Source organism: Danio rerio, chromosome 6 (genome assembly GCF_049306965.1).
Source record: "Danio rerio strain Tuebingen ecotype United States chromosome 6, GRCz12tu, whole genome shotgun sequence".
Classification (NCBI taxonomy): domain Eukaryota; kingdom Metazoa; phylum Chordata; class Actinopteri; order Cypriniformes; family Danionidae; genus Danio; species Danio rerio.
In genome coordinates, this window is record NC_133181.1 from 42,841,007 (window position 1) to 42,865,569 (window position 24,563).

Consider the following 24,563-nt stretch of genomic DNA (forward strand, 5'->3'; position numbering starts at 1 on the left):
TTTATTCATAAATAGGCAGTTCATTCCACTGTGGTGATCCCTGATAAATACGTGAATAGGCTAAAGGAAAATTAATTAATGAATATTCATACATAAATATATTATATTTATTTAAAAATTATTATTTTCTCTGGCAATTCTGACATGATTAATGAAACCTATCACATTTTTTTTTTCAATTTCATACATTTTTAATATCTGTTATTTTTCTTTTTAGCTATAATTTAACAATATTTTATGTTGATAAACAACAACACCAATAATGATAATAATGTGTGGATCTATATTTACATGGAAAAATACATAAATAAAATGTAATATTTGAATAAGTGAAACTGAAATGGGGGTGACACGGTGGCTTAGTGGTCAGCACTGTCGCCTCACAGCAAGAAGGTCACTGGTTCGAGTCCCGACTGGGTCAGTTGGCATTTCTGTCTGGAGTTTGCATATTCTCCCCGTGTTTGGAGTGGGTTTCCACCGGGTGCTCTGGTTTCCCCCACAGTCTAAATACATGCTCTATAGGTAAATTAAATAGGTAGTGTATGTATGTGAATGTGAGAGTGTATGGGTGTTTCCCAGTAATGGGTTGCGGCTGGAAGGACATCCACTGTGTAAAAGAATATGCTGGATAAGTTGGCAATTCATTCAGCTGTGGTGAATCCCTGATGAATAAAGGGACTAAGCTATAGAAAAATGAATGAGTGAAAGAAACTGAAATGGCAGACTGCTTATTCAAAAGTATGTCTTGTATGAAAAGTATGTCATTTCTACATTTATAGGTACATATGCCTCATTTTCATCACATAGGACTAAATTAGTCCTAAACATCATGCTTTGCTATGCACATTTCACTTCCTAAAAAAGTACAAGAATCTTTACCTTGAGCTTTAGACAGCGAGGGGAGAACCAGCAACACAGCAAGCCGCAGAGTCCATTGGAGCAAACACCCCATTTTTAATTCCTACACATGATGACACACACACACAGAAAATGAAAGAGATCATCTAAACCCAAAGCTGATTATGCAGTTAGCAAAGTGTCTGTTTCCAGCTTCAGCTGAAAAAACTTAATGATTCAGGTGTAATGAATATTACGGACATCCGGCAAAAGCAGAAAAAAAGCATGGTGGGGTTTGCACTATAACCACAACTCAAATGAACGAGATGTTTTTGCAAGTTTAAAAAAATCTATTAAATGCTTTGAAGAGTTGCTTTTGTTTGATTCAACACAATGAGGGAAGAACATATGCTTTAAAGAACATTCCTATTATAGTGTTATCGTAATAACAGAAGCGCTCGAAATAATATGCTATTGTGTGGTTTAATATCCATAACAGAGTTGAAGCATGGGCCTATTCATTTGCATGCTTCTGCTTGCACTGGTGCTGAAACTAAGAGCACACTTTCATTAAGCAGATCTCTTCTGTATACTGCTCATACATTACACACGCTCTTATTACTTTTTTGTTACTATTTAGCTGTTGTGCCGTTTCATCTTAACTTAAGTGGTCTAAACATAAATTGTTGCGTTTTGCTTGTGCTGAGTGTCACTATTTGCAAAGATGCCATTTTTTAAAAATACATCTCCAGAAGATGTGTCTGTTTTTCATTTATAAACGGAGGAAACTGTGGTCCGCATTTGAAGTCATTCTGGTTTGCACTCAACGATGTCTGCTGTGGAAAAATGGCCTGCCTAAAAACGAGATCGAAAAACTCAGTGACAAACAGACACACACATAAAACACACATATGGACATTGTTAAACCTTCAAAGAACAGAGTCGGGAAAGCATAATTGAGTGTGTATTGGATTGTTTTTGTGGTGTCTCTTACTGTCCAGGGGGAAACAGAAAGGTTTTTTATTTACCTGCATTTTAAGTGCACTCAAAAAAATCAACTAGGCATGTATTGGATTTACAAAATAAAAATTTGTCAGATTGAAAAGAACAAATCAAGTTTACGTATGTTAAATGATTAATTCATGTTATTTGAAACTGAATCAAGAAATAATCAAATGAATTTGATCAGAACATGTTGATTCAATGAGACTGAGACGCTTCAGATCGACAACTCTCACTCTGGAGAGTCACTTCGCGCATATCAGTAGGTGGCGGTAGTGCGTTTGGATGTCACCATACGAAAACAACAAGAAGAAGTATCACCGCGTGTTTTCAGCACAGTTTGGGAATTGGTTTTCCCAAGAGCTTGAATGTTATGCATGTTATGTTGTTGGCTATGTTTCCTATACATTTTATACTTTTACATTTTGAATAGGAGTACCAAAGTGAAGAAAGCTGTTTAAACTCAATTGGTAAAAAAAATGTTCAAAGCAGTTAAGGTTTACTTGATTGGATTAGATGCATAAAGGGTGCCACGATTAAATCATGTTCATTCAACAGTTTTTTTTTTGAGTGTGTATACTTAAAAAAAAAATCTTAGTTGGATATTATCCGTTTTTCTAATTCTCCAAAAAGTTTTTAGCCAGTACTTTTAATAATAACCAGACATCCAAAAAACATAAATTCTAAACAGTTCTATCGGAAACCCACGCAAATACACAGAAATGCAGACTAAACACTCCTCTAAACAATCAAACCTCCCACGTACACACATGCCAGACACTTTTTGCTTTTTATTTTTAGTCGAGTGCACTTGTCCAATGACATCATCCTTTTATTGGGCCATTAATTAAATCACATAATGTCAGGTCCTACTAGTTTGATTAACTCATTGGCAATAAAACATGAGGACTAGAATGCAGAATAGGGTGATTATCGTCAATAGTAGTAAACACTTAATCCCTTACCACTTTTTTATGTGGAAATCCAGTTTTAGCTGTTCTCCCCATTTCCTATTAAACTCTCTCCCTTCCAATCAATATGTCTGTTCCTCTCAACACTGTTTGCATTAATTATAAGGATCCGTCATCATTATGTGGCTCATGGAAGGGTAATTATAGCATTTATAAGTATCCTGACTGAAGCGCATTTAAGTTTGATCTGCCAGATTGTCTCCAGCAGCCTCTCCCTTCCTTCATCCGTCGCTCTCGCTTTACACCTGTGGTTTCACAGAATTTATTGCGCACCTGAGGTCAAGAGAGCATGGCTATGGAGACCTCCATCATTCAGTGTGCTACTTGCAATTTTTTTTTTTTTTTAAATGAGCCCAATTTAAAAGTCAGCCCTGACTTTTTCAAACAAATAAAAATGGCTATTTAGTGTGTGGCTTAACATAAAAGACTGAGGAATTACAGACACATTCTTGAGCCTTATAAAGTGGATGCTGGGAGAAGAATAACAAGAGGCCACTACAGTACACAACAAATACCAAATACTAATACTACCAACTAAAATGTCAGTTTTCATTGTCGTCAACCTAAAAATGCAGTCAAACTAAACTGAAATGTTTTGGATTAATACTCATGGAAGCATGTACCCATATTATAGTTCACTTCATAAACACGATAAATCCTCAGATTAAAACTGGATGACCCCAGTTTTATGACAGGGACTTGATGGCAAACACTGGATGGTTTAGTCTCATATTGTTTATTTATCATAAATAATAATTTTCTCAATATTAAACACTGTTTAAGCAAAAAATACACTTAAAGAGTTACAGATGTTCATCCAAAAATACAGTAAAAAGTGTACTGTATTAGCTGTTTGGAACACAGATCCCTGAACATCATATTTATGATATATAGTAAAGTCAACTACTCTTTTTCATAACTGATGCTACATTATTATCTTTTATAAATGACAAACATATTTTGATACATTACACTAGGGCTGCACGATATTAGAAAAACCTGACACAAGATCATAATCAAGATCAAAAACCTAATTTTACAAGATCATAATTATTTACCCTGATAAAAGTCTTGTCAAATATCCAAGTATTAGGAACAACAAATAATATCTTGACTTCTAGTTGATCGTTTGTTATAGGAAGTGGCTTATATGAAAGGCAAAGGCCTCTAGATTACGCTTATTTTACCAAAAAATAAAATATGATAGTGCCTTGATTTTTAATTATTTAATTAGGACAGTAAGGTCTGACTTTGTTTAGACAAAAGTCTTGTCACTTACCAGAAATAATGTACAGTATAGAATATAAAGTCATGGTGCAGAGGAAAAAGAATTAATATTGTGTAGGACTCCCATGAGCTTGGAGGACTGCATCCATACATCTCTGCAATGACTCAAACAACTAATACATAACTAATAATTAATAAAGTCATCTGGAATGGCAAAGAAGGCTTTCTTGCAGGACTCCCAGAGTTCATCAAGATTCTTTGGATTCATCTTCAATGCCTCCTCCTTTGTCTTACCCTAGACATGCTCAATAAAGTTCATATCTGGTGACTGGGCTGGCCAATCCTGGAGCACCTTGACCTTCTTTGCTCTCAAGAACTTTGATGTGGAGCCTGAAGTATGAGAAGGAGCACTTTCCTGCTGAAGAATGTGCCCTCTCCTGTGGTTTGTAATGTATTGGGCAGCACAAATGTCTTAAAAGGTTGATGTTGCCATCTACTCGCACACCCCTATAGTGAATGTAACTCCAAACCATGATTTTGTTTCTTCACCAAATTTGACAGATTTGTATGAGAATCTTGGCTCCATGCAAGTTCCAGTAGGTCTTCTGCAGTATTTGCATTCATCTGCATTTAACAGATAATTCATCAGAAAAATCTACCTTCTGCCTCTTTTCCAAATGATCAACTAGAAGTCAAGTTATTATTTGTTAACTGGGATCGACGACCTTTTGTCAGGAAGTGTAATGACAAAATATATACATAAATTAAAGCACATATGAATACAATAAAACAAAAAATAAAAATGAAATAAACATCGCTTTATGGTTTTCAGTTGGTCCTAACATCAATAATCAAATGTAAAATACCACAGTATAGTCTTCTTTGTAGTCTTTAAATATTTAAACACGATTAATCTTTGTTAAAGTCACATACTTAATAATTTCTTGTGTCCGAATAGTTCAAATTCACTTGAGAACCTGCGATGTGACTATTGCTGATTTGCTAATTGCAATATCATGCTGAAATAATATATTGTGCAGCCCTACATCACACACACATTTACTTAAAGCTCAATCTTTCTAAGATACTAATTCAGACATTTCGACATAGACATTCATGTTGGCCATCACTGCAGATAATTGGTTTATATTTTAACAAGTGATTTATTGATTGTGTGATAGTAATTTCTCCCTCCAAAATGATGCTTCAAGTGTTTTTGAGCCAAAGTTTTCAAGCTTCAAACAGAATTTTCAAATAAGGAAAAGCTGACGGCCAGAAGACAATGTTCCAAAAGGCACAGGAATAAAATTAGAAACATCCCTCCTCCTGACAATGTCATTAGAGTTTATTATCAAAATATTAAAGTATGAGAGGTCATTCTTTCAGAGCGTGTGTGTGTGTGTGTGTGTGTGTGTGTGTGTGTATTAGCTGTTTCTGGTCATTCTGCCAACTATTTTATTTCATTACAGACTGCCTACCACACACTAGAAAAAAAACAAAAGAGGGGGCAAAGTATGAGGAAATGAGAGATATCAAAGGGAAATAAAAACAAACTAATACTAAAAAAAGAAAAAGAAAACAAGCTGACTGACCAAAATACAGACTAAATATTTATTGGGGTATTTGAGAGAGTGAGTAATTCAGTCTGTTAATGACTATGTTTACATGGACATCAGTAAATGAATTATTGGCCTTAATCTGAATAAGACAATAATATGATTAAGGTGTTTACATGAGTTGATTTCTGAATGTTCCTTTCATGATCCCGTTTTACATGTTATAGCACAAAATTCGATTAACCACAATAATCCCATTTGCTCTGGAGTTTCATGTAATTTCGGGTGTTTCATTTTTAATTTGTCGACTTTAACTTCAGTTCATACAGGAACATTTCATGCATCCCCACATGACAAACAAGATATTAGATGAGAGTATGAACTGCTGAACTGTTGTTTTAAAGGAAATTTAATAGGGTACGCCAAATGAGAAATAAACCTCCGCATTTCCCATTTCGATAGGTGCAGAGAATAGTGTCAAACAGCAGTGTGTGTATGGACTATCCCATCACAAAATACTGCGAAAAGTCTTACATGATGGTAATAGTTTGAATGCGGTGTTTACATGTCTGTACTGCACTTCAATAATGCGATTATGACCGTAATCCGATTAAACTAATAAAAAATCGCTGTTTATATGGTATACAGCAGCATCAGCCAATGAAATGAGTCTGCACTCGGCTATTGTCTGAACTGGGGTGTTTGCATAAAACGATCTGAGTGCATTTCTGATTACTATCGTAAGCCAACTAAGGTCGCAAGTTCCGTCATTACAAACATTACAAACATAGTTCCTTGATTTGACATTTCCCAAATCCATCGTTCCAGTGAACATTTGCAAACTGCGTTGCAAACTTGTACACTTGAAACTACACCTCTGGAGCGGTAGTTAGAAACATACAGTAGTTGCTTACTGTGTTCTATTGCCAGTTATCCCCCTATGCCCTATTCGCTTAGAGCAATCTAACATTTAAACTTGAAATTATTAAAAAAAAAACATTAAAGTCATCACTCTTAGGTGTAATTTGCTTTCAAAGTTTTTTTTACAGTTTAGTTTTAGCAATCTTCATGTTTACAATTGAAAACATTGGTCATTTTGAACACCATTTTAAAGCTATTGGTGGCCTATTATTTAAAAGCGGAATTTATGCTCCAAAGCTTAAAACAAAACATAGCATGCTTTAATGCTTTTAATTTGTAGTAGGTTATTAGGGACCGAGCACCGAAACGGTGCGTAGGCCCTATTGGAATTGCTCCGTTTATTATTATTCTTCTTCTTCTTCTTCTTCTTCCGCGGAATGAATCGCGGTTTAGAAGGGCTAAACATGCCCGAAAACTCACGCAACTTTGCACACGCTTCAGAAGTGGCGAAAATTTACGTTTGTTATGGGCTTCGGAAGTGGGCGTGGCAAAATGACTCGACAGCGCCACCTAGAAAAATTAAACGGACGAGCCCCCGATATACGAATCACGCACATGCACGAAAATTGGCACACACCTCAAACATGCCAAAACATACGAAAAAGTCTCTTGGAGCCATATCTCAAACCCAACAGGAAGTCGGATATTTTTAACTTCCTGCGGCGAAAAAGTGGCATTTTTGCCATTTCCAGGCGTTGTATTTTAACAAACTCCTCCTAGGGATTTTATCCGATCGACACCAATATTAAGTTTTGTCATCTAAAGGCCTTGGTGATGTTAAATTGCGAAGCTTTTGAGTTTTCGTCGATGGGCGTGTCCGTGGGGGCCTCACAAACTTTGACGATTCGCCACTAAACAGGAAGTCATTATAACTCAGGCATGCATTATCCGATCTGCCTCAAAATGCACACGCTTGATAAGAGTCCTGACCTGAACACGTTTACATGCCAAAATCCAGAGACAGTTATAGCGCCACCTGCTGGCCACAGGAAATGACATGTTTTACACTGTACCAAACTAGCTCCCACAAATGTTATCGTATCAGCACCAAATTTGAGTGGTGTCATCTGAAAGCTCTAGTGATGATATATTGTGAAGATCTAGAGTTTTCGGAGAGGGGCGTGTTCGTGGCGGGATGACAAACCTCAACGCTTCGCCATGGAACAAGAAGTCCTTCTAACTCAACCACACAATGTCCGATCTGCCTGAAACTTCACATGGTTGATAAAAGTCCTCTCCTGAACACATGCCTTGGAAATTATTAAAGTGGGCGTGGCAAAACGACTCGACAGCGCCACCTATAAAATTTTAACGGTCGAGCCCCCAATCTACGAATCACGCAGATGCACGAAAATTGGCACACACCTCAAACATGCCAAAACATACGAAAAAGTCTCTTGGAGCCATAACTCAAACCCAACAGGAAGTCGGATATTTTTGACTTCCTGCAGCGAAAAAGTGGCGTTTTTGCCATTTCCAGGCGTTGTATTTTAACGAACTCCTCCTAGGGATTTTATCTGATCAACACCAAAATTGGGTTTTGTCATCTAAAGGCCTTGGCGATGTTAAATTGCGAAGCTTTTGAATTTTCATCGATGGGCGTGTCCGTGGTGGCCTCACAAACTTTGACGATTCGCCACAAAACAGGCAGTCGTTATCACTCAGGCATGCATTATCCGATCTGCCTCAAAATTCACTTGCTTGATAAGAGTCCTGACCTCAACACGTTTACATGCCAATATCCAGATAGAGTTATAGCGCCACCTGCTGGCCACAGGAAATGACATGATTTACACTGTAATAAACTCCTCCCACAAACTTTATCCTATCAGCGCCAAATTTGAGGGGTGTCATTTGAAAGCTCTATCAATGATATATTGTGAAGATCTAGAGTTTTCACAAAGGGGCGTGTCCGTGGCGGCATGACAAATCTCAACTCTTCGCCGTGGAACAGGATGGCTTTATAACTCAAACACACAATTTCCGATCTGCCTGAAACTTCACATGGTTGATAAAAGTCCTCTCCTGAACATAACTACATGCCAATATTGAGTCACAGTCATGGCGCCACCTGCTGGCAGAAGGAATTTTGGCTTATAACTTAACCACACAATGTCTGATCTGCATGAAACTACACATGGTTGATTAAATTCCTCTTCTGAAGACATTTAAATGCCAATACTGAATCTGTCATAGTGCCACCTGCTGGCAGAAGGTAGTTTGGCTTATAACTCAGCCAGACAATGTCTGAACAGCTTGAAACTTCACATGGTTAATTAAAATCCACTCCTAAAGACATCTACATGCCAATATTGATTGACAGTCATAGCGCCACCTGCTGACAGAAGGAATTTTGGCTTATAACTCAGCCATACAATGTCTGACCTGCCTGAAACTTCACATTGTGGATAAAAGTCCTCTCCTGAAGACATCTACAAAACAGTATTGAGTCACAGTCATAGCGCCACCTGCTGGCAACCAGAAGTTTGGCTTATAACTCAGCCAAACAATATTCGATCTGCCTGAAAATTTACATGGTTGATAAGATTCCTTTACTGAAGGCATCTACATAACAATCTTGAGTCACAGTTATAGCGCCACCTGCTGACAGGAGGAAGTTCTGCATAAATCTGTGATTTTCTCAGGTTCTTTATATATATCGGCTTAAATTATTACTGTTCGCTGTTCTCTGTCATCCTAAGGCCACCTGGCGGCGGTAAGCCCGGGTGCGAGGTCCCTATCATCGCTGCTTGCAGCTTTAATTAGGGACCGAGCACCGAAACGGTGCGTAGGCCCTATTGGAATTGCTCCGTTTTTTATTATTATTATTATTATTATTCCGCCCCCTATCGGGGCACTTTTGAGGGTCTAAACATGCCCGAAAACTCATGAAAATTTGCACACACACCAATCGCGGTGTAAATAGCAGGTTGATATGGGTCTCAAAAGTGGGCGTGGCAAAATGACTCGACAGCGCCACCTAGAAAAATTAAACGGACGAGCCCCCGATACACGAATCACGCACATGCACGAAAATTGGCACACACTTCAAACATGCCAAAACATACGAAAAAGTCTCTTGGAGCCATATCTCAAACCCAACAGGAAGTCAGATATTTTGTACTTCCTGCGGCGAAAAAGTGGCGATTTTGCCATTTTCAGGCGTTGTATTTTAACGAACTCCTCCAAGGGATTTTATCCGATCGACACCAAAATTGGGTTTTTTCATCTAAAGGCCTTGGCAAAGTTAAATTGCGAAGCTTTAGAGTTTTCGTCGATGGGCGTGTCCGTAGCGGCCTCGCAAACTTTGACGATTCGCCACAAAACAGGAAGTCGTTATAACTCAGGCATGCATTATCCGATCTGCTTCAAATTTCACACGTTTGATAAGAGTCCTGACCTGAACACGTTTACATGCCCATATCCAGATATAGCTATAGCGCCACCTGCTGGCCACAGGAAATGACATGTTTTACATCGTGACAAACTCCTCCCACAAATTTTTCCGTATCAGCCCCAAATTTGAGTGGTGTCATCTGAAAGCTCTATCGGTGATATATTGTAAAGATCTAGAGTTTTTGCAGAGGGGCGTGTCCGTGGCGGCATGACAAACCTCAACGCTTCGCCATGGAACAGGAAGTCCTCATAACTCAACCACACAAAGTCAGATCAGCCTGAAACTTCATATGGTTGATAGAAGTTCTCCCCTGAACACATCCTCATAACAATATTGAAGTGGGCGTGGCAAAATGGCTCAAGAGCGCCACCTATAAAATTTAAACGGACGAGCCCCTGATCTACGAATCACGCACATGCACGAAAATTGGCACACACCTCAAACACGCCAAAACATACGAAAAAGTCTCTTGGAGCAATATCTCAAACCCAACAGGAAGTCGGATATTTTTAACTTCCTGCGGCGAATAAGTGGCGCTTTTGCCATTTCAGGCGTTGTATTTTAACGAACTCCTCCTAGGGATTTTATCTGAAAAACACCAAAATTGGGTTTTGTCATCTTAAAGCCTTAGTGATGTTAAATTGCGAAGCTTTAGAGTTTTCATCGATGGGCGTGTCCGTGGCGGCCTCGCAAACTTTGATGATTCGCCACAAAACAGGAAGTCTTTATAACTCTGGCATGCAATATTCGATCTGCCTCAAAATTCACACATTTAATAACAGTCCTGACCTGATCAGGTTTACGTGCCGATATCCAGTTACAGTTATAGCGCCACCTGCTGGCCACAGGAAATGACATGTTTCACACTGTAAAAAACTCCTCCCACAAACTTTCCCGTATCAGCACCAAAATAGAGTGGTGTCATCTGAAAGCTCTAGCGATGATATATTGTGAAGATCTAGAGTTTTTGCAGAGGGGCGTGTCTGTGGCGGCATGACAAACCTCAACGCTTCGCCATGGAACAGGAAGTCCTTATAACTCAACCACACAATGTCTGATCTGCCTGAAACTTCACATGATTGATAAAGGTTCTCTCCTGAACACATCCACATAACAACATTGAGTCAGTCATAGCGCCACCTGCTGGCAGAAGGTAGTTTGACTTGTAACTCGGCCACACAATGTCCGATCTGCCTAAAATGTCACATGGTTGATGAAAGTCCTCTCCTGAGCACATCTACATAATAATATTGAGTCTTTAATAGCGCCACCTGCTGGCAGAATGTAGTTTGTTAACACAATCTCCACACAATCTCTGATCTGCCTGAAACTTCACATGGTTGATAAAAGTCCACTCCTGAACACATCCCCATAACAATATTGAGTCAGTCATAACGCCACCTGCTGGCAGAAGGTAGTTTGGCTTATAACACAGCCACACAATGTCCCATGTGCCTGAAACTTCACATGGTTGATAAGATTACTCTCCGGAAGACATCTACATGCCAATCTTGAGTCACAGTTGTAGCGCCACCTGCTGACAGGAGGATGTTTGGCTTAAATCTGTGATTTTTCTTAGATTTTTAAAAATATATTGGCTTAAATTATTATTGTTCGCTGTTCTCTGTCATCGTAAAGTCACCGGGCGGCGGTGAGCCCGGGTGCGAGGTCCCTATCATCGCTGCTTGCAGCTTTAATTAGGGACCGAGCACCGAAACGGTGCGTAGGCCCTATTGGAATTGCTCCGTTTTTTATTATTATTATTATTATTATTATTATTCCGCCCCCTATCGGGGCACTTTTGAGGGTCTAAACATGCCCGAAAACTCATGAAAATTTGCACACACACCAAACGCGGTGTAAATAGCAGGTTGATATGGGTCTCGGAAGTGGGCATGGCAAAATGACTCGACAGCGCCACCTAGAAAAATTAAACGGACGAGCCCCCGATACACGAATCACGCACATGCACGAAAATCGGCACACACCTCAAACACGCCAAAACATACGAAAAAGTCTCTTGGAGCCATATCTCAAACCCAACAGGAAGTCGGATATTTTTAACTTCCTGCGGCGAAAAAGTGGCGTTTTTGCCATTTCCAGGCGTTGTATTTTAACGAACTCCTCCTAGGGATTTTATCCGATCGACACCAAAATTGGGTTTTGTCATCTAAAGGCCTTGGCGATGTTAAATTGCGAAGCTTTAGAGTTTTCGTCGATGGGCGTGTCCGTGGCGCCCTCGCAAACTTTGATGATTCGCCACAAAACAGGAAGTCGTTATAACTCGGGCATGCATTATCCGATCTGCCTCAAAATTCACACGCTTGATAAGAGTCCTGACCTGAACACGTTTACATGCCGATATCCAGATAGAGTTATAGCGCCACCTGCTGGCCACAGGAAATGACATGTTTTACAGTGTAACAAACTCCTCCCACAAATTTTTTCGTATCAGCACCAAATTTGGGTTGTGTTATCTGAAAGCTCTAGCGATGATATATTGTGAAGATCTAGAGTTTTCGGAGAGGGGCGTGTCCGTGGCGCCATGACAAACCTCAACGCTTCGCCATGGAACAGGAAGTCCTTATAACTCAACCACACAATGTCCGATCTGCCTGAAACTTCACATGGTTGATAAAAGTCCTCTCCTGAACACATCCACATGACAATGTTGAAGTAGGCGTGGCAAATTGACTCAACAGCGCCACCTAGAAAAATTAAACGGACGAGCCCCCGAGCTACGAATCACGCACATGCACAAAAATTGGCACACACCTTAAACATGCCAAAACATACGAAAAAGTCTCTTGGAGCCACATCTCAAACCTAACAGGAAGTCAGATATTATTAACTTCCTGCGGCGAAAAAGTGGCATTTTTGCCATTTCCAGGCGTTGTAGTTTAACGAACTCCTCCTGGGGATTTTATCCGATCGACACCAAAATTGGGTTTTATCATCTAAAGGCCTTGGCGATGTTAAATTGCGAAGCTTTAGAGTTTTTATCGATGGGCGTGTCTGTGGCGGCCTCGCAAACTTTGATGATTCGCCACAACAGGAAGTCGTTATAACTCAGGCATGCATTATCAGATCTGCCTCAAAATTCACACATTTAATAACAGTCCTGACCTGAACAGGTTTACGTGCCGATATCCAGTTACAGTTATAGCGCCACCTGCTGGCCACAGGAAATGACATGTTTGACACTATAACAAACTCCTAACACAAACTTTCCCGTATCAGCACCAAAATAGAGTGGTGTCATCTGAAAGCTCTAGAGATGATATTTTGTGAAGATCTAGAGTTTTTGCAGAGGGGTGTGTCTGTGGTGGCATGACAAACCTCAACGCTTCGCCATGGAACAGGAAGTCCTTATAACTCTACCACACAATGTCCGATCTGCCTGAAACTTCACATGATTGATAAAAGTCCTCTCCTGAACACATCTACATAACAATATTGAGTCAGTAATAGCGCCATCTGCTGGCAGAAGGTAGTTTGGCTTGTAACTCGGCCACACCATGTCCGATCTGTCTAAAATGTCACATGGTTGATGAAAGTCCTCTCCTGAGCACATCTACATAATAATATTGAGTTTTTAATAGCGCCACCTGCTGGCAAAAGGTAGTTTGGCTTATAACTCAGCCACAAAATGTCCCATATGCCTGAAACTTCACATGGTTGATTAAATTCCGCTCCTGAAGACATCTACATGCCAATCTTGAGTCACAGGTATAGCGCCACCTGCTGACAGGAGGAAGTTTGGCATAAATCAGTATTTTTCTTAGGTTTTTTATATATATATCGGCTTATATTATTATTGTTCGCTGTTCTCTGTCATCGTAAGGTCACCGGGCGGCGGTGAGCCCGGGTGCGAGGTCCCTATCATCGCTGCTTGCAGCTTTAATTATTATTAGGGACCGAGCACCGAAACGGTGCGTAGGCCCTATTGGAATTGCTCCGTTTTTTATTATTATTATTATTATTATTCCGCCCCCTATCGGGGCACTTTTGAGGGGCTAAACATGCCCGAAAACTCATGAAAATTTGCACACACACCAAACGCGGTGTAAATAGCAGGTTGATATGGGTCTCGGAAGTGGGCGTGGCAAAATGACTCGACAGCGCCACCTAGAAAAATTAAACGGACGAGCCCCCGATACACAAATCACGCACATGCACGAAAATTGGCACAGACCTCAAACATGCCAAACCATACGAAAAAGTCTCTTGGAGCCATATCTCAAACCCAACAGGAAGTCTGATATTTTTAACTTCCTGCGGCGAAAAAGTGGCATTTTTGCCATTTCCAGGTGTCGTATTTTAACGAACTCCTCCTAGGGATTTTATCAGATCGACACCAAAATTGAGTTTTGTCATCTAAAGGCCTTGGCGATGTTAAATTGCGAAGCTTTAGAGTTTTCGTCGATGGGCGTGTCCGTGGCAGCCTCGCAAACTTTGACGATTCGCCACAAAACAGGAAGTCATTATAACTCAGGCATGCATTATCCGATCAGCCTCAAAATTTACACGTTTGATAAGAGTCCTGACCTGAACACGTTTACATGCCGATATCCAGATACAGTTATAGCGCCACCTGCTGGCCACAGGAAATGACATGTTTTACACTGTAACAAACTCCTCCCACAAATTTCATGGTATCAGCACCAAATTTGAGTGCTGTCATCTGAAAGCTCTATCGATGATATATTGTGAAGATCTAGAGTTTTCGCAGAGGGGCGTGTCCGTGGCGGCATGACAAACCTCAACGCTTCGCCATGGAACAGGAAGTCCTCATAACTCAACCACACAAAGTCTGATCAGCCTGAAACTTCACATGGTTGATAAACGTCATCTCTTGAACACATCCACATAACAATATTGAAGTGGGCGTGGCAAAATGACTCGACAGCGCCACCTAGAAAAATTAAACGGACGAGCCCCTGATCTACGAATCACGCACATGCGCGAAAATTGGCACACACCTCAAACACGCCAAAACATACGAAAAAGTCTCTTGGAGCCATATCTCAAACCCAACAGGAAGTCAGATATTTTTAACTTCCTGCTGCAAATAAGTGGCATTTTTGCCATTTCCAGGCGTTGTATCTTAACAAACTCCTCCTAGGGATTTTATACTATCGACACCAAAATTGGGTTTTGTCATCTAAAGGCCTTGGCGATGTTAAATTGCGGAGCTTTATAGTTTTTGTCGATGGGCGTGTCCGTAGCGGCCCCGCAAACTTTGACGATTCGCCACAAAACCGGAAGTCATTATAACTCAGGCATGCATTATCTGATCTGCCTCAAAATTCACATGTTTAATAAGAGTCCAGACCAGAACACGTTTACATGCCGATATCCAGATACAGTTATAGCGCCACCTGCTGGCCACAGGAAATGTCATGATTTACAGCGTAATAAACTCCTCCCACAAATTTTTTCGTATCAGCACCAAATTTGGTGGGTTGTTATCTGAAAGCTTAAGTGATGATATATTGTCAAGATCTAGAGTTTTTGCAGAGGGGCGTGTCCGTGGCATCATGACAAACCTCAACACTTCGCCGTGGAACAGGAAGTCCTTATATCTCAACCACACAAAGTCAGATCAGCCTGAAACTTCACATGGCTCATAAAAGTCCTCTTCTGAACACATCCCCAAAACAGTAATGAGTCAGTCATAACGCCACCTGCTGGCAGAAGGTTGATAGGCTTATAACTCAGCCAAACAACATCCGATCAGCCTGAAACTTCACATGGTTGATTAAATTCCATTACTGAAGGCATCTACATGCCAATCTTAAGTCATAGTTATAGCGCCACCTGCTGGCAGATGGTAGTTTGCATTATAACTCAACCACACAAAGTCTGATCTGCCTGAAAGTTCACATGGTTGACAAAAGTCCTCTCCTGAACACATTTACATAACAACATTGAGTCTGTCATAGCGCCACCTGCTGACAAAAGGCAGTTTGGCTTATAACTCAGCTAAACAACGTCCGACCTGCCTGAAAATTCACATGGTTGATAAGATTTCTCTCCTGAAGACATCTACATGCCAATCTTGAGTCACAGTCATAGCGCCACCTGCTGACAGGAGGAAGTTTGGCATAAATCTATGATTTTCTCGGCTTCTTTATATATATCGGCTTAAAATATTATTGTTCGCTGTTCTCTGTCATCCTGAGGCCACAGGGCGGCGGTGAGCCCGGGTGCGAGGTCCCTATCATCGCTGCTTGCAGCTTTAATTATTATTATTATTCCGCCCCCAATCGGGGCACTTTTGAGGGTCTAAACATGCCCGAAAACTCACGAAAATTTGCACACACACCAAACGCGGTGTAAATGGCTGGGTTTTAGGGGATTCGGAAGTGGGCGTGGCAAAATGACTCGACAGCGCCACCTAGAAAAATGAAACGGACGAGCCCCCGATCCACGAATCACGCACATGCACGAAAATTGGCACACACCTCAAACATGCCAAAACATACGAAAAAGTCTCTTGGAGCCATATCTCAAACCCAACAGGAAGTCGGATATTTTTAACTTCTTGCGGCGAAAAAGTGGCGATTTTGCCATTTCCAGGCGTTGTATTTTAACGAACTCCTCCTAGGGATTTTATCCGATCAACACCAAAATTGGGTTTTGTCATCTAAAGGCCTTGGCGATGTTAAATTGCGAAGCTTTAGAGTTTTCGTCGATGGGCGTGTCCGTGGCGGCCTCGCAAACTTTGACGATTCGCCACAAAACAGGAAGTCGTCATAACTCAGGCATGCATTATCCGATCTGCTTCATATTTCACACGTTTGATAAGAGTCCTGAACTGAACACGTTTACATGCCAATATCTAGATATAGTTATAGCGCCACCTACTGGCCACAGGAAATGTCATGTTTTACACTGTAACAAACTCCTCCCACAAATTTTATGGTATCAGCACCAAATTTGAGTGGTGTCATCTGAAAGCTCTATCGGTGATATATTGTAAAGATCTAGAGTTTTTGCAAAGGGGCGTGTCCGTGGCGGCATGACAAACCTCAACGCTTCGCCATGGAACAGGAAGTCCTCATAACTCAACCACACAAAGTCTGATCAGCCTGAAACTTCATATGGTTGATAAAAGTCCTCCCCTGAACACATCCACATAACAATATGGAAGTGGGCGTGGCAAAATGACTCGACAGCGCCACCTAGAAAAATGAAACGGACGAGCCCCCGATCCACGAATCACGCACATGCGCGAAAATTGGCACACACCTCAAACACGCCAAAACATACGAAAAAGTCTCTTGGAGCCATATCTCAAACCCAACAGGAAGTCGGATATTTTTAACTTCCTGCTGCAAATAAGTGGCATTTTTGCCATTTCCAGGCTTTGTATCTTAACGAACTCCTCTTAGGGATTTTATGCTATCGACACCAAAATTGGGTTTTGTCATCTAAACGCCTTGGCGATGTTAAATTGCGAAGCTTTAGAGTTTTCGTCGATGGGCGTGTCCGTGGCGGCCTCGCAAACTTTGACGATTCGCCACAAAACAGGAAGTCGTTATAACTCAGGCATGCATTATCCGATCTGCCTCAAAATTCGCACGTTTGATAAGAGTCCTGACCTGAACACGTTTACATGCCGATATCCAGATAGAGTTATAGCGCCACCTGCTGGCCACAGGAAATGACATGTTTTACACTGTAACAAACTCCTCTTACAAATTTTTTCGTATCAGCACCAAATTTGGGTTGTGTTATCTGAAAGCTCTAGCGATGATATATTGTGAAGATCTAGAGTTTTCGGAGAGGGGCGTGTCCGTGGCGGCATGACAAACCTCAACGCTTCGCCATGGAACAGGAAGTCCTTATAACTCAACCACACAATGTCCGATCTGCCTGAAACTTCACAAGGTTGATAAAAGTCCTCTCCTGAACACATCCACATAACAATATTGAAGTGGGCGTGGCAAAATGACTCGACAGCGCCACCTACCAAAATTAATCGGATGAGCCCCTGATATACGAATCACACACATGCACGAAAATTGGCACACACCTCAAACATGCCAAAACATACAAAAAGTCTCTTGGAGCCATATCTCAAACCCAACAGGAAGTCGGATATTTTTAACTTCCTGCGGCAAATAAGTGGCATTTTTGCCATTTCCAGGCGTTGTATTTTAACGAACTCCTCCTAGGGATTTTATCCGATCAACACCAAAATTGGGTTTAGACATCTAAAGGCCTTGGCGATGTTAAATTGCGAAGCTTTAAAGTTTTTGTCAGTGGGCGTGTCCGTGGCGGCCTCGCAAACTTTGACAATTCGCCACAAATTAGGAAGTCGTTATAACTCAGGCATGCTTTATCCTGCCTGCCTCAAAATTCACACGTTTGATAAGTATCCTGACCTGAACACTTTAACATGCCGATATCCAGAAAAAGTTATAGCGCCACCTGCTGGCCGCAGGAAATGACATGTTTTACACTGTAACAAACTCCTCCCACAAATTTTATAGTATCCGCACCAAATTTGGGTGGTGTTATCTGAAAGCTCTAGCGATGTTATATTGTGAAGATCTAGAGTTTTCGCAGAAAGGCGTGTACGTTGTGGCATGACAAACCTCAACGATTCGCCATGGAACAGGAAGTCCTTATAACTCAACCACACAATGTCCGATCAGCGTGAAACTTAACATGGTGGATAAAAGTCCTCTCCTGAACACATCCACATAACAATATTGAGTCTGTCATAGCGCCACCTGCTGGCAGAAGGTAGTTTTGCTTACAACTCAGCCCCACAATGTCAAATCTGCCTGAAACTTCACATTGTTGATTAAAATCCTCTTCTGAAGACATCAACATACCAACTGTAAGACAGTAAAAGCGCCACCTGCTGGCAACAGGAAGTTTGGCTTATAACTCAGCCAAACAACGTCCGACCTGCCTAAAAATTCACAAGGTTGATAAGATTCCTCTACTGAAGGCATCTACATACCAAGCTTGAGTCATAGTCATAGCGCCACCTGCTGACAGGAGGAAGTTTGGCATAAATCTGTGATTTTCTCGGCTTCTTTATATATATCGGTGTAAAATATTATTGTTCGCTGTTCTCTATCATCCTGAGGCCACCGGGTGGCGGTGAGCCCGGGTGCGAGGTCCCTATCATCGCTGCTTGCAGCTTTAATTTATTATGTATCTGTAATATATATGGCACGGGCCTGCTGGTTAGAACATTTCTGTAGTGGTTTGCATGTGTCAAATTGTAAAAGTAGACTTTTCAAAAAAATAAATAAATAAATAATATCCAAATAATAATCATCAACATCATCATTAATATTATTATTATTATTATTATTATATATGTGCCATTTACATATTTCAATTAATAAGGAAAACGAGTGCATGTTATTACCAAAACTAATACTGGATTTTGTTACGTCGTTGTTTGGGAACCGCACCCCTGATTGGCTGACGCTTCCATTGGTGCTTGAAAAGTTGAGAAATCCCCAACATCTGCAGCGAGCAACACCACTGAAGCAGCACCAACGGATCCATAATTTAGCACGCGCTTATCACTTCAGGTCAGAATAACAACACATGCAAAAATGAGTGCCATATAGCAGCAGCGAGGAGATTGTAAATAAAATAGGATGTAAGGATGTCGCCAGAGTGGCTTTTTGGTTTCTTTTTTTGTGCATCCCAGCCACAAGCACCCCATCTAAAAGAGTACCATAGTGGGTAATGTGGTCATTCAACTTTACAATTTGTAATGTTGCAATATTTATTTGAATAATGATGGTTGGTTCCTTTACTTGAAAGCTCAGACTTGATTATCATAATTTGTGTTGTTGACAGAGTTTGAGGTTTACTGTCTCATTATTATTCACACCTTAAAGATTGCTTTGATTGTTCAGTATTTACGATATACCATTACACACACTTTGTAACATATTATTTATCAAGTTTAAGAGTCTCTTTAACACTTATGTTTATTTTATTATGAAGAGACCAGATATTTTATTTAAATATTTTTGTGTTTGACTATTAAAATTATTTGAAAACTTAGTAATGTCGTTAAATTAAGATAAAGTGATTAAATAAATAAAAAATAATATTCCTAAATGGATTGTTAAAAAATATTAAATAATTATCTATACTGAATGATATGAAACATGATATCGCGATCATTTTTTTTTGCATTATCACTCAGCCCAAATATAATCGAACCAATTTTATCCTAAAATCAGTAACATGAAAGCAATTCTAAGAGATTAAAAAGCCTAAAAAAATCCATTTAACAAAATGTCTCGTTATAAAATAGTCTATAAATATCCAGACATACAAGGCATTTCTATACACATGCTTTGCTATGTCTGTGCAACAGTCTAATCGGGAAACTGACACACATGGAGACTGAAACACAGATGTTACTGGTTACATGCCCCAAATGTTTTTCACACACGTGAAAAGAAAACCCTTTGCAACAGAAGTTTTCTACTGTGTCCTAAAGTGGTGAAATGACATCAAAAGAGCTGAGAAAACAATCAGCAAATACGAGCCGATTTGCAATTGTTCTTGAAGTGATTATTTAAGTCTTGGCTCTGACTTAAAATCTTGAGTGAGAAAGACTACTGAGCATTCCAGCTGTTCTCAATAATGTCATGCTTACTCTTTTATACCGGAAAAAGGCCACACACTAATATTCACAAACTGTCAGTAGTTACTCAACAGGAGCAGCCCACTGGCCAAGCGTGCATGCTCAGCAGGTGTCCACGGTAACCTAGACACTCCAGCCCTGCCCACTGAGTGTGACATATCAAAAGTGACGAATCACGCAAGTTCAACTGAGGTCATGCCCCGCCCCCTCTGTCTGAACAGGCAATTTGGAAATGTTTGTATGCTGATGTGGAAAGCTTTCTTTTACACTTTCATCACAACATCAGCCTATCAGTTCCTTATTTCTTGCAGCAGCTCTCTGTGTAAATGCAAACATGTGCACATAACCATAAAGCATATTTGTGCTGTGATTTCTTTCATCCCATTTCTGATCTAAGCCCCCTCTGAACTTAAGGTCAGTGTGACCTGCATTAAAGGCTAACATAAAAAAGTATAATGTGAATCAGCCTAAATGAAAATGAAGTCAAAGCCAAGGACACTTCAAGCGGTATTATACAAATAAAATCTAATTATGCAGTTATGATGTGTTTTAACATATCTAATGTAAGCTCCATGAATAAATCAGAGGTATTTGAAGCACATCCGTTCTGTTAAATAATTACATTTTAGTTTTTAAAACTGCTATTTGGATACAACTTACAACAGTTTTGATCCAGGCAGGGATCTGTTATGTTCATTGGACCCGCATCGTTGCAATTTTGCACCTTTAAGCTGTAATAACTCTGAACTGTGAAATAAGGCAGATTGACATTCCACAACTCGCAGAATTACTTCCATAAATCATTATTGCTTCAACTCAACAGAGTCACTACTCTATCTCGATCTCTCTCTACCCAAGCCTAGAGCACATTATTACTGACCTAGAAAAAACTGTGACTGACTTCAGGGAGTTTTACTGACCTTACTGAATTACTGACCCCTACAGCATTCTATCAATGACTGGAGCACATCATGAATGACTCTAGATTTTTTTACTTCAAAAATATTTTAAATCTTGGCAAAAATAGAAAGATGTATTTTTGTTATGGTTTAGGAAATGTAACATTACCCAGCAAGCATGTTTGCTTGTAAAAGATGTCTAATATATGTCTAATAGACATCTAAACGTAGTCGTTTTGGCTAAAACAAGGCTAAATTTGGTCTGTCAGTGAAAATCTAATAGATGTCTAAGAATAGGCCAAAACTAGACTAGTCATCAAATGAACAGAAATGAATGACTACACATATAAAGTTTGTCTAATCTGTCTATTAGACGACTAGTCTTGTTTTTGGCTATTCTTAGATGTCTTTTAGATTTTCACTGACAGCCCAAGTTTAGCCTTGTTTTAGCCACGCTGTATACGTTTAGATGTCTATTAGACGTCTATTAACACAAAATTGTTTGTTGGGTAGCTATAAACAAACAAGCTTATTTTAAAGGTGTATCACTCTCAGGCAATCCAAAATGCAGGTGATGTTTTGACACTTTCCTGGTTCTTAATTATTCATAAAATGCCAAAGATAAAGCCAATGTCTACTGGTATATTGGGAGTCAAAAATATAGCCTATGCAGGCAAAAGAAAATTAATACACATAGCTTCTGTTCTGACAATACATTTAGGTCTTGTTAGGCTAAATGATCAATCTGTGCAAGAAATTCTACATTATGACCTTCATCCAAACCCTTAACAAAAAATCTAGAGCCTAAAATATACATTAGATTAGTCAGTGCTGAAGCCAAATCTAGAGCTTATCTAACAAATTAACTTACGATAATGTTCCAAAAACTAGTACACCCAAATTTATATGTTAGAGAAAAATAATAAATACAAATTTAAAAGAGGAAAAATCAAGAGAAGCAAAAAAAATCAATATTATTTAGTTGAAATTTTTTAGTTTTTTTGTATTTTTTTGTAATATTTTGCTTGAATTTAATTGTTTTATCTTTCAATTTCTAAGTATGTTTGGTGACTAAAATATTATTTCAATAAATATATCTGTTTAATAAATCTGTTTTTGTTTAAATGCACCACTCTACATTGCCTATATTCACTGAGAAATGGTAAAAAAAATATTAATTTTCAAAATAAAGTGTACTCTTTATATATAATAAAATCATTAACCTGTATACATGTATTACTCCCCCAGCAACTAATGATGAAAGAGAATGGATTTCTTCAGACTTCATCAACCCAATTGAATTAGTTTATTCATGTTTTCTACTACTTAGCCTACACTGTTAACCCTTACTGTAGATTATGCAGTAAATAACTGTAAAATAGCCAGCGTTTAGCTGTAATGAAAGGAAACAGTATTTTACTGTAACAGGAGCAGGATTTGTATGAAATTCTGTAGTCCAAAGAATAAATTACAGTTATTTACTCTATGTACCATTACAGATATTTACTGTGATAATAAATGGTAAATTACTGTTCAACCATTACTGCCCCATCTACTCTGATGCTTTATGTTGCTGTTTTATATTTATTTTATCTCTGTGTTTTCTTTGGATCCTTTTATGTTTTTAACATTGAGTATCAGGAGTCAACCAATGCCACAGAGCTTATTAAAAGGTAAGTGTAAGATATGGACGAAATGCATTTAAAGGCAAAAATATTCACACAGAGCAAAGAAATTGTCACAATAATTTTTATAACTTTGTTTACTTTTTCTATAATTAATCTAATTTAATTGCCTAGTTTGACCTATAGTTAAGATTTTAATTGCACTTTCAACTGAATATTAGTATTTTGCTAAATAACTAGTAAAAATGTGTTATTAAAATATATATATATATATCTTAAACAACATGCACATACATTTTTGCAGAGACTCAATAAATTTGTCTGGAAAACTGGCAAGTAAAAGTGCCATTAACAGCATAAAGGCTTTCCTAAATAAATGTATAAATCATGATCTTTGTTGTGTTTTTTATTATTTTTTACTACAGATTTGGAACGACATGAGAATCAGATTATTTATTTATTTATTTTTTCCTATGGATGAAGTTTATATTATTGTATATTTTTATTGTTTTTATTAAACGATATGTGCATAACTGTGATAAATGTAGGCAGTTGCTTTGAAAATATGCTATGTACCAGGGGTGTCAAACTCCTGGAAGGCCACAGCCTAGTAGAATTTAGTTCCAGCCCTGCTTCAACACACTACCTTTAGATTTAGTTTGATCAGGTGTGTTTAATTAGTAAAACTGCACTGTTACTCTGTAGATTGTGCAGTAAATAACTGTAAACAAATAATGATTTAGGCATCACCACACACTCCCACAGGCTGTCCGTCTTTTTCTAAACACAAAGGTGTTAGAAAGAGTTTTCAGAAAATGCTGGCCCTTTAAGAGAGCCAGTTGTTTGATTTGTTTACTGCTAAGTGTGCTCTATTCTCTGTCTATCAATTCAGATGTTGAGTCTGATATGTTTTAGGCTTAAATAAGAATCTTAAATGAGTAAGTAAAATGTGTTCAAATGTTTTTGAGGGTTTCTAAAATAAGGCTGTGTTTTAAGTTATATTGTTGTTATCTTGAACTGTGTACTTGAAAGCTACATTGTTAGCTAGCTAGCCTCTCCTCATATAACTTCTTACATTACTTTTGTTTAACTATATGTATTTATTTTATATTGCACACTGCCATAATGTACAGATGCTAACAGTTGTGTGTATCTTTCTGGCAACTAAGTTAAAATTAAATTCCATCATCTCAGTAAGGTAACATGTGCACATCATCACAGGAAATCACAAAAACATGATACACATAGCCATCCACACACAAAAGCTCCCCTGTCAGGTCCCAGGTTGTGAATTTGTTGCTAAGTATTTTTCAGAGCTGTTTCCACCTATGAATTTATATTTGAAACAATAAAAAAGTTTGTTGTCATGAGATAATTATAACAATCAAAGATTGGATCCTTTGGTTTTTTGGTGTTGCCAACTTTATTTTTGTTTTCTATAATTATTTTAAACTTTTTGAGATTTGACAGAGCTTTTAATTATTTA

At 39.0% G+C, this 24,563-nt stretch overlaps 2 protein-coding genes across 6 annotated transcripts in view; both read right to left on the bottom strand.

Annotated features, from left to right (window-relative positions):
* The window catches only part of pfkfb4b (6-phosphofructo-2-kinase/fructose-2,6-biphosphatase 4b), a 516,544-nt gene that overhangs the window by 295,927 nt on the left and 196,054 nt on the right, over positions 1 to 24,563 (bottom strand). The window lies entirely within an intron of this gene.
* col7a1 (collagen, type VII, alpha 1) overlaps positions 1 to 24,563 on the bottom strand; it is a 127,386-nt gene that overhangs the window by 100,904 nt on the left and 1,919 nt on the right. For all 5 annotated transcript variants that reach the window (XR_012408082.1, XM_073954369.1, XM_073954367.1 and 2 more), the window contains exon 2: positions 880 to 961. Coding sequence is in view for 4 of the 5 variants with exons in the window: in XM_073954369.1 (XP_073810470.1) it covers positions 880 to 952 (73 nt within the window). In the remaining variant the exon portion in view is untranslated. The remainder of the gene's footprint in view (positions 1 to 879; positions 962 to 24,563) is intronic.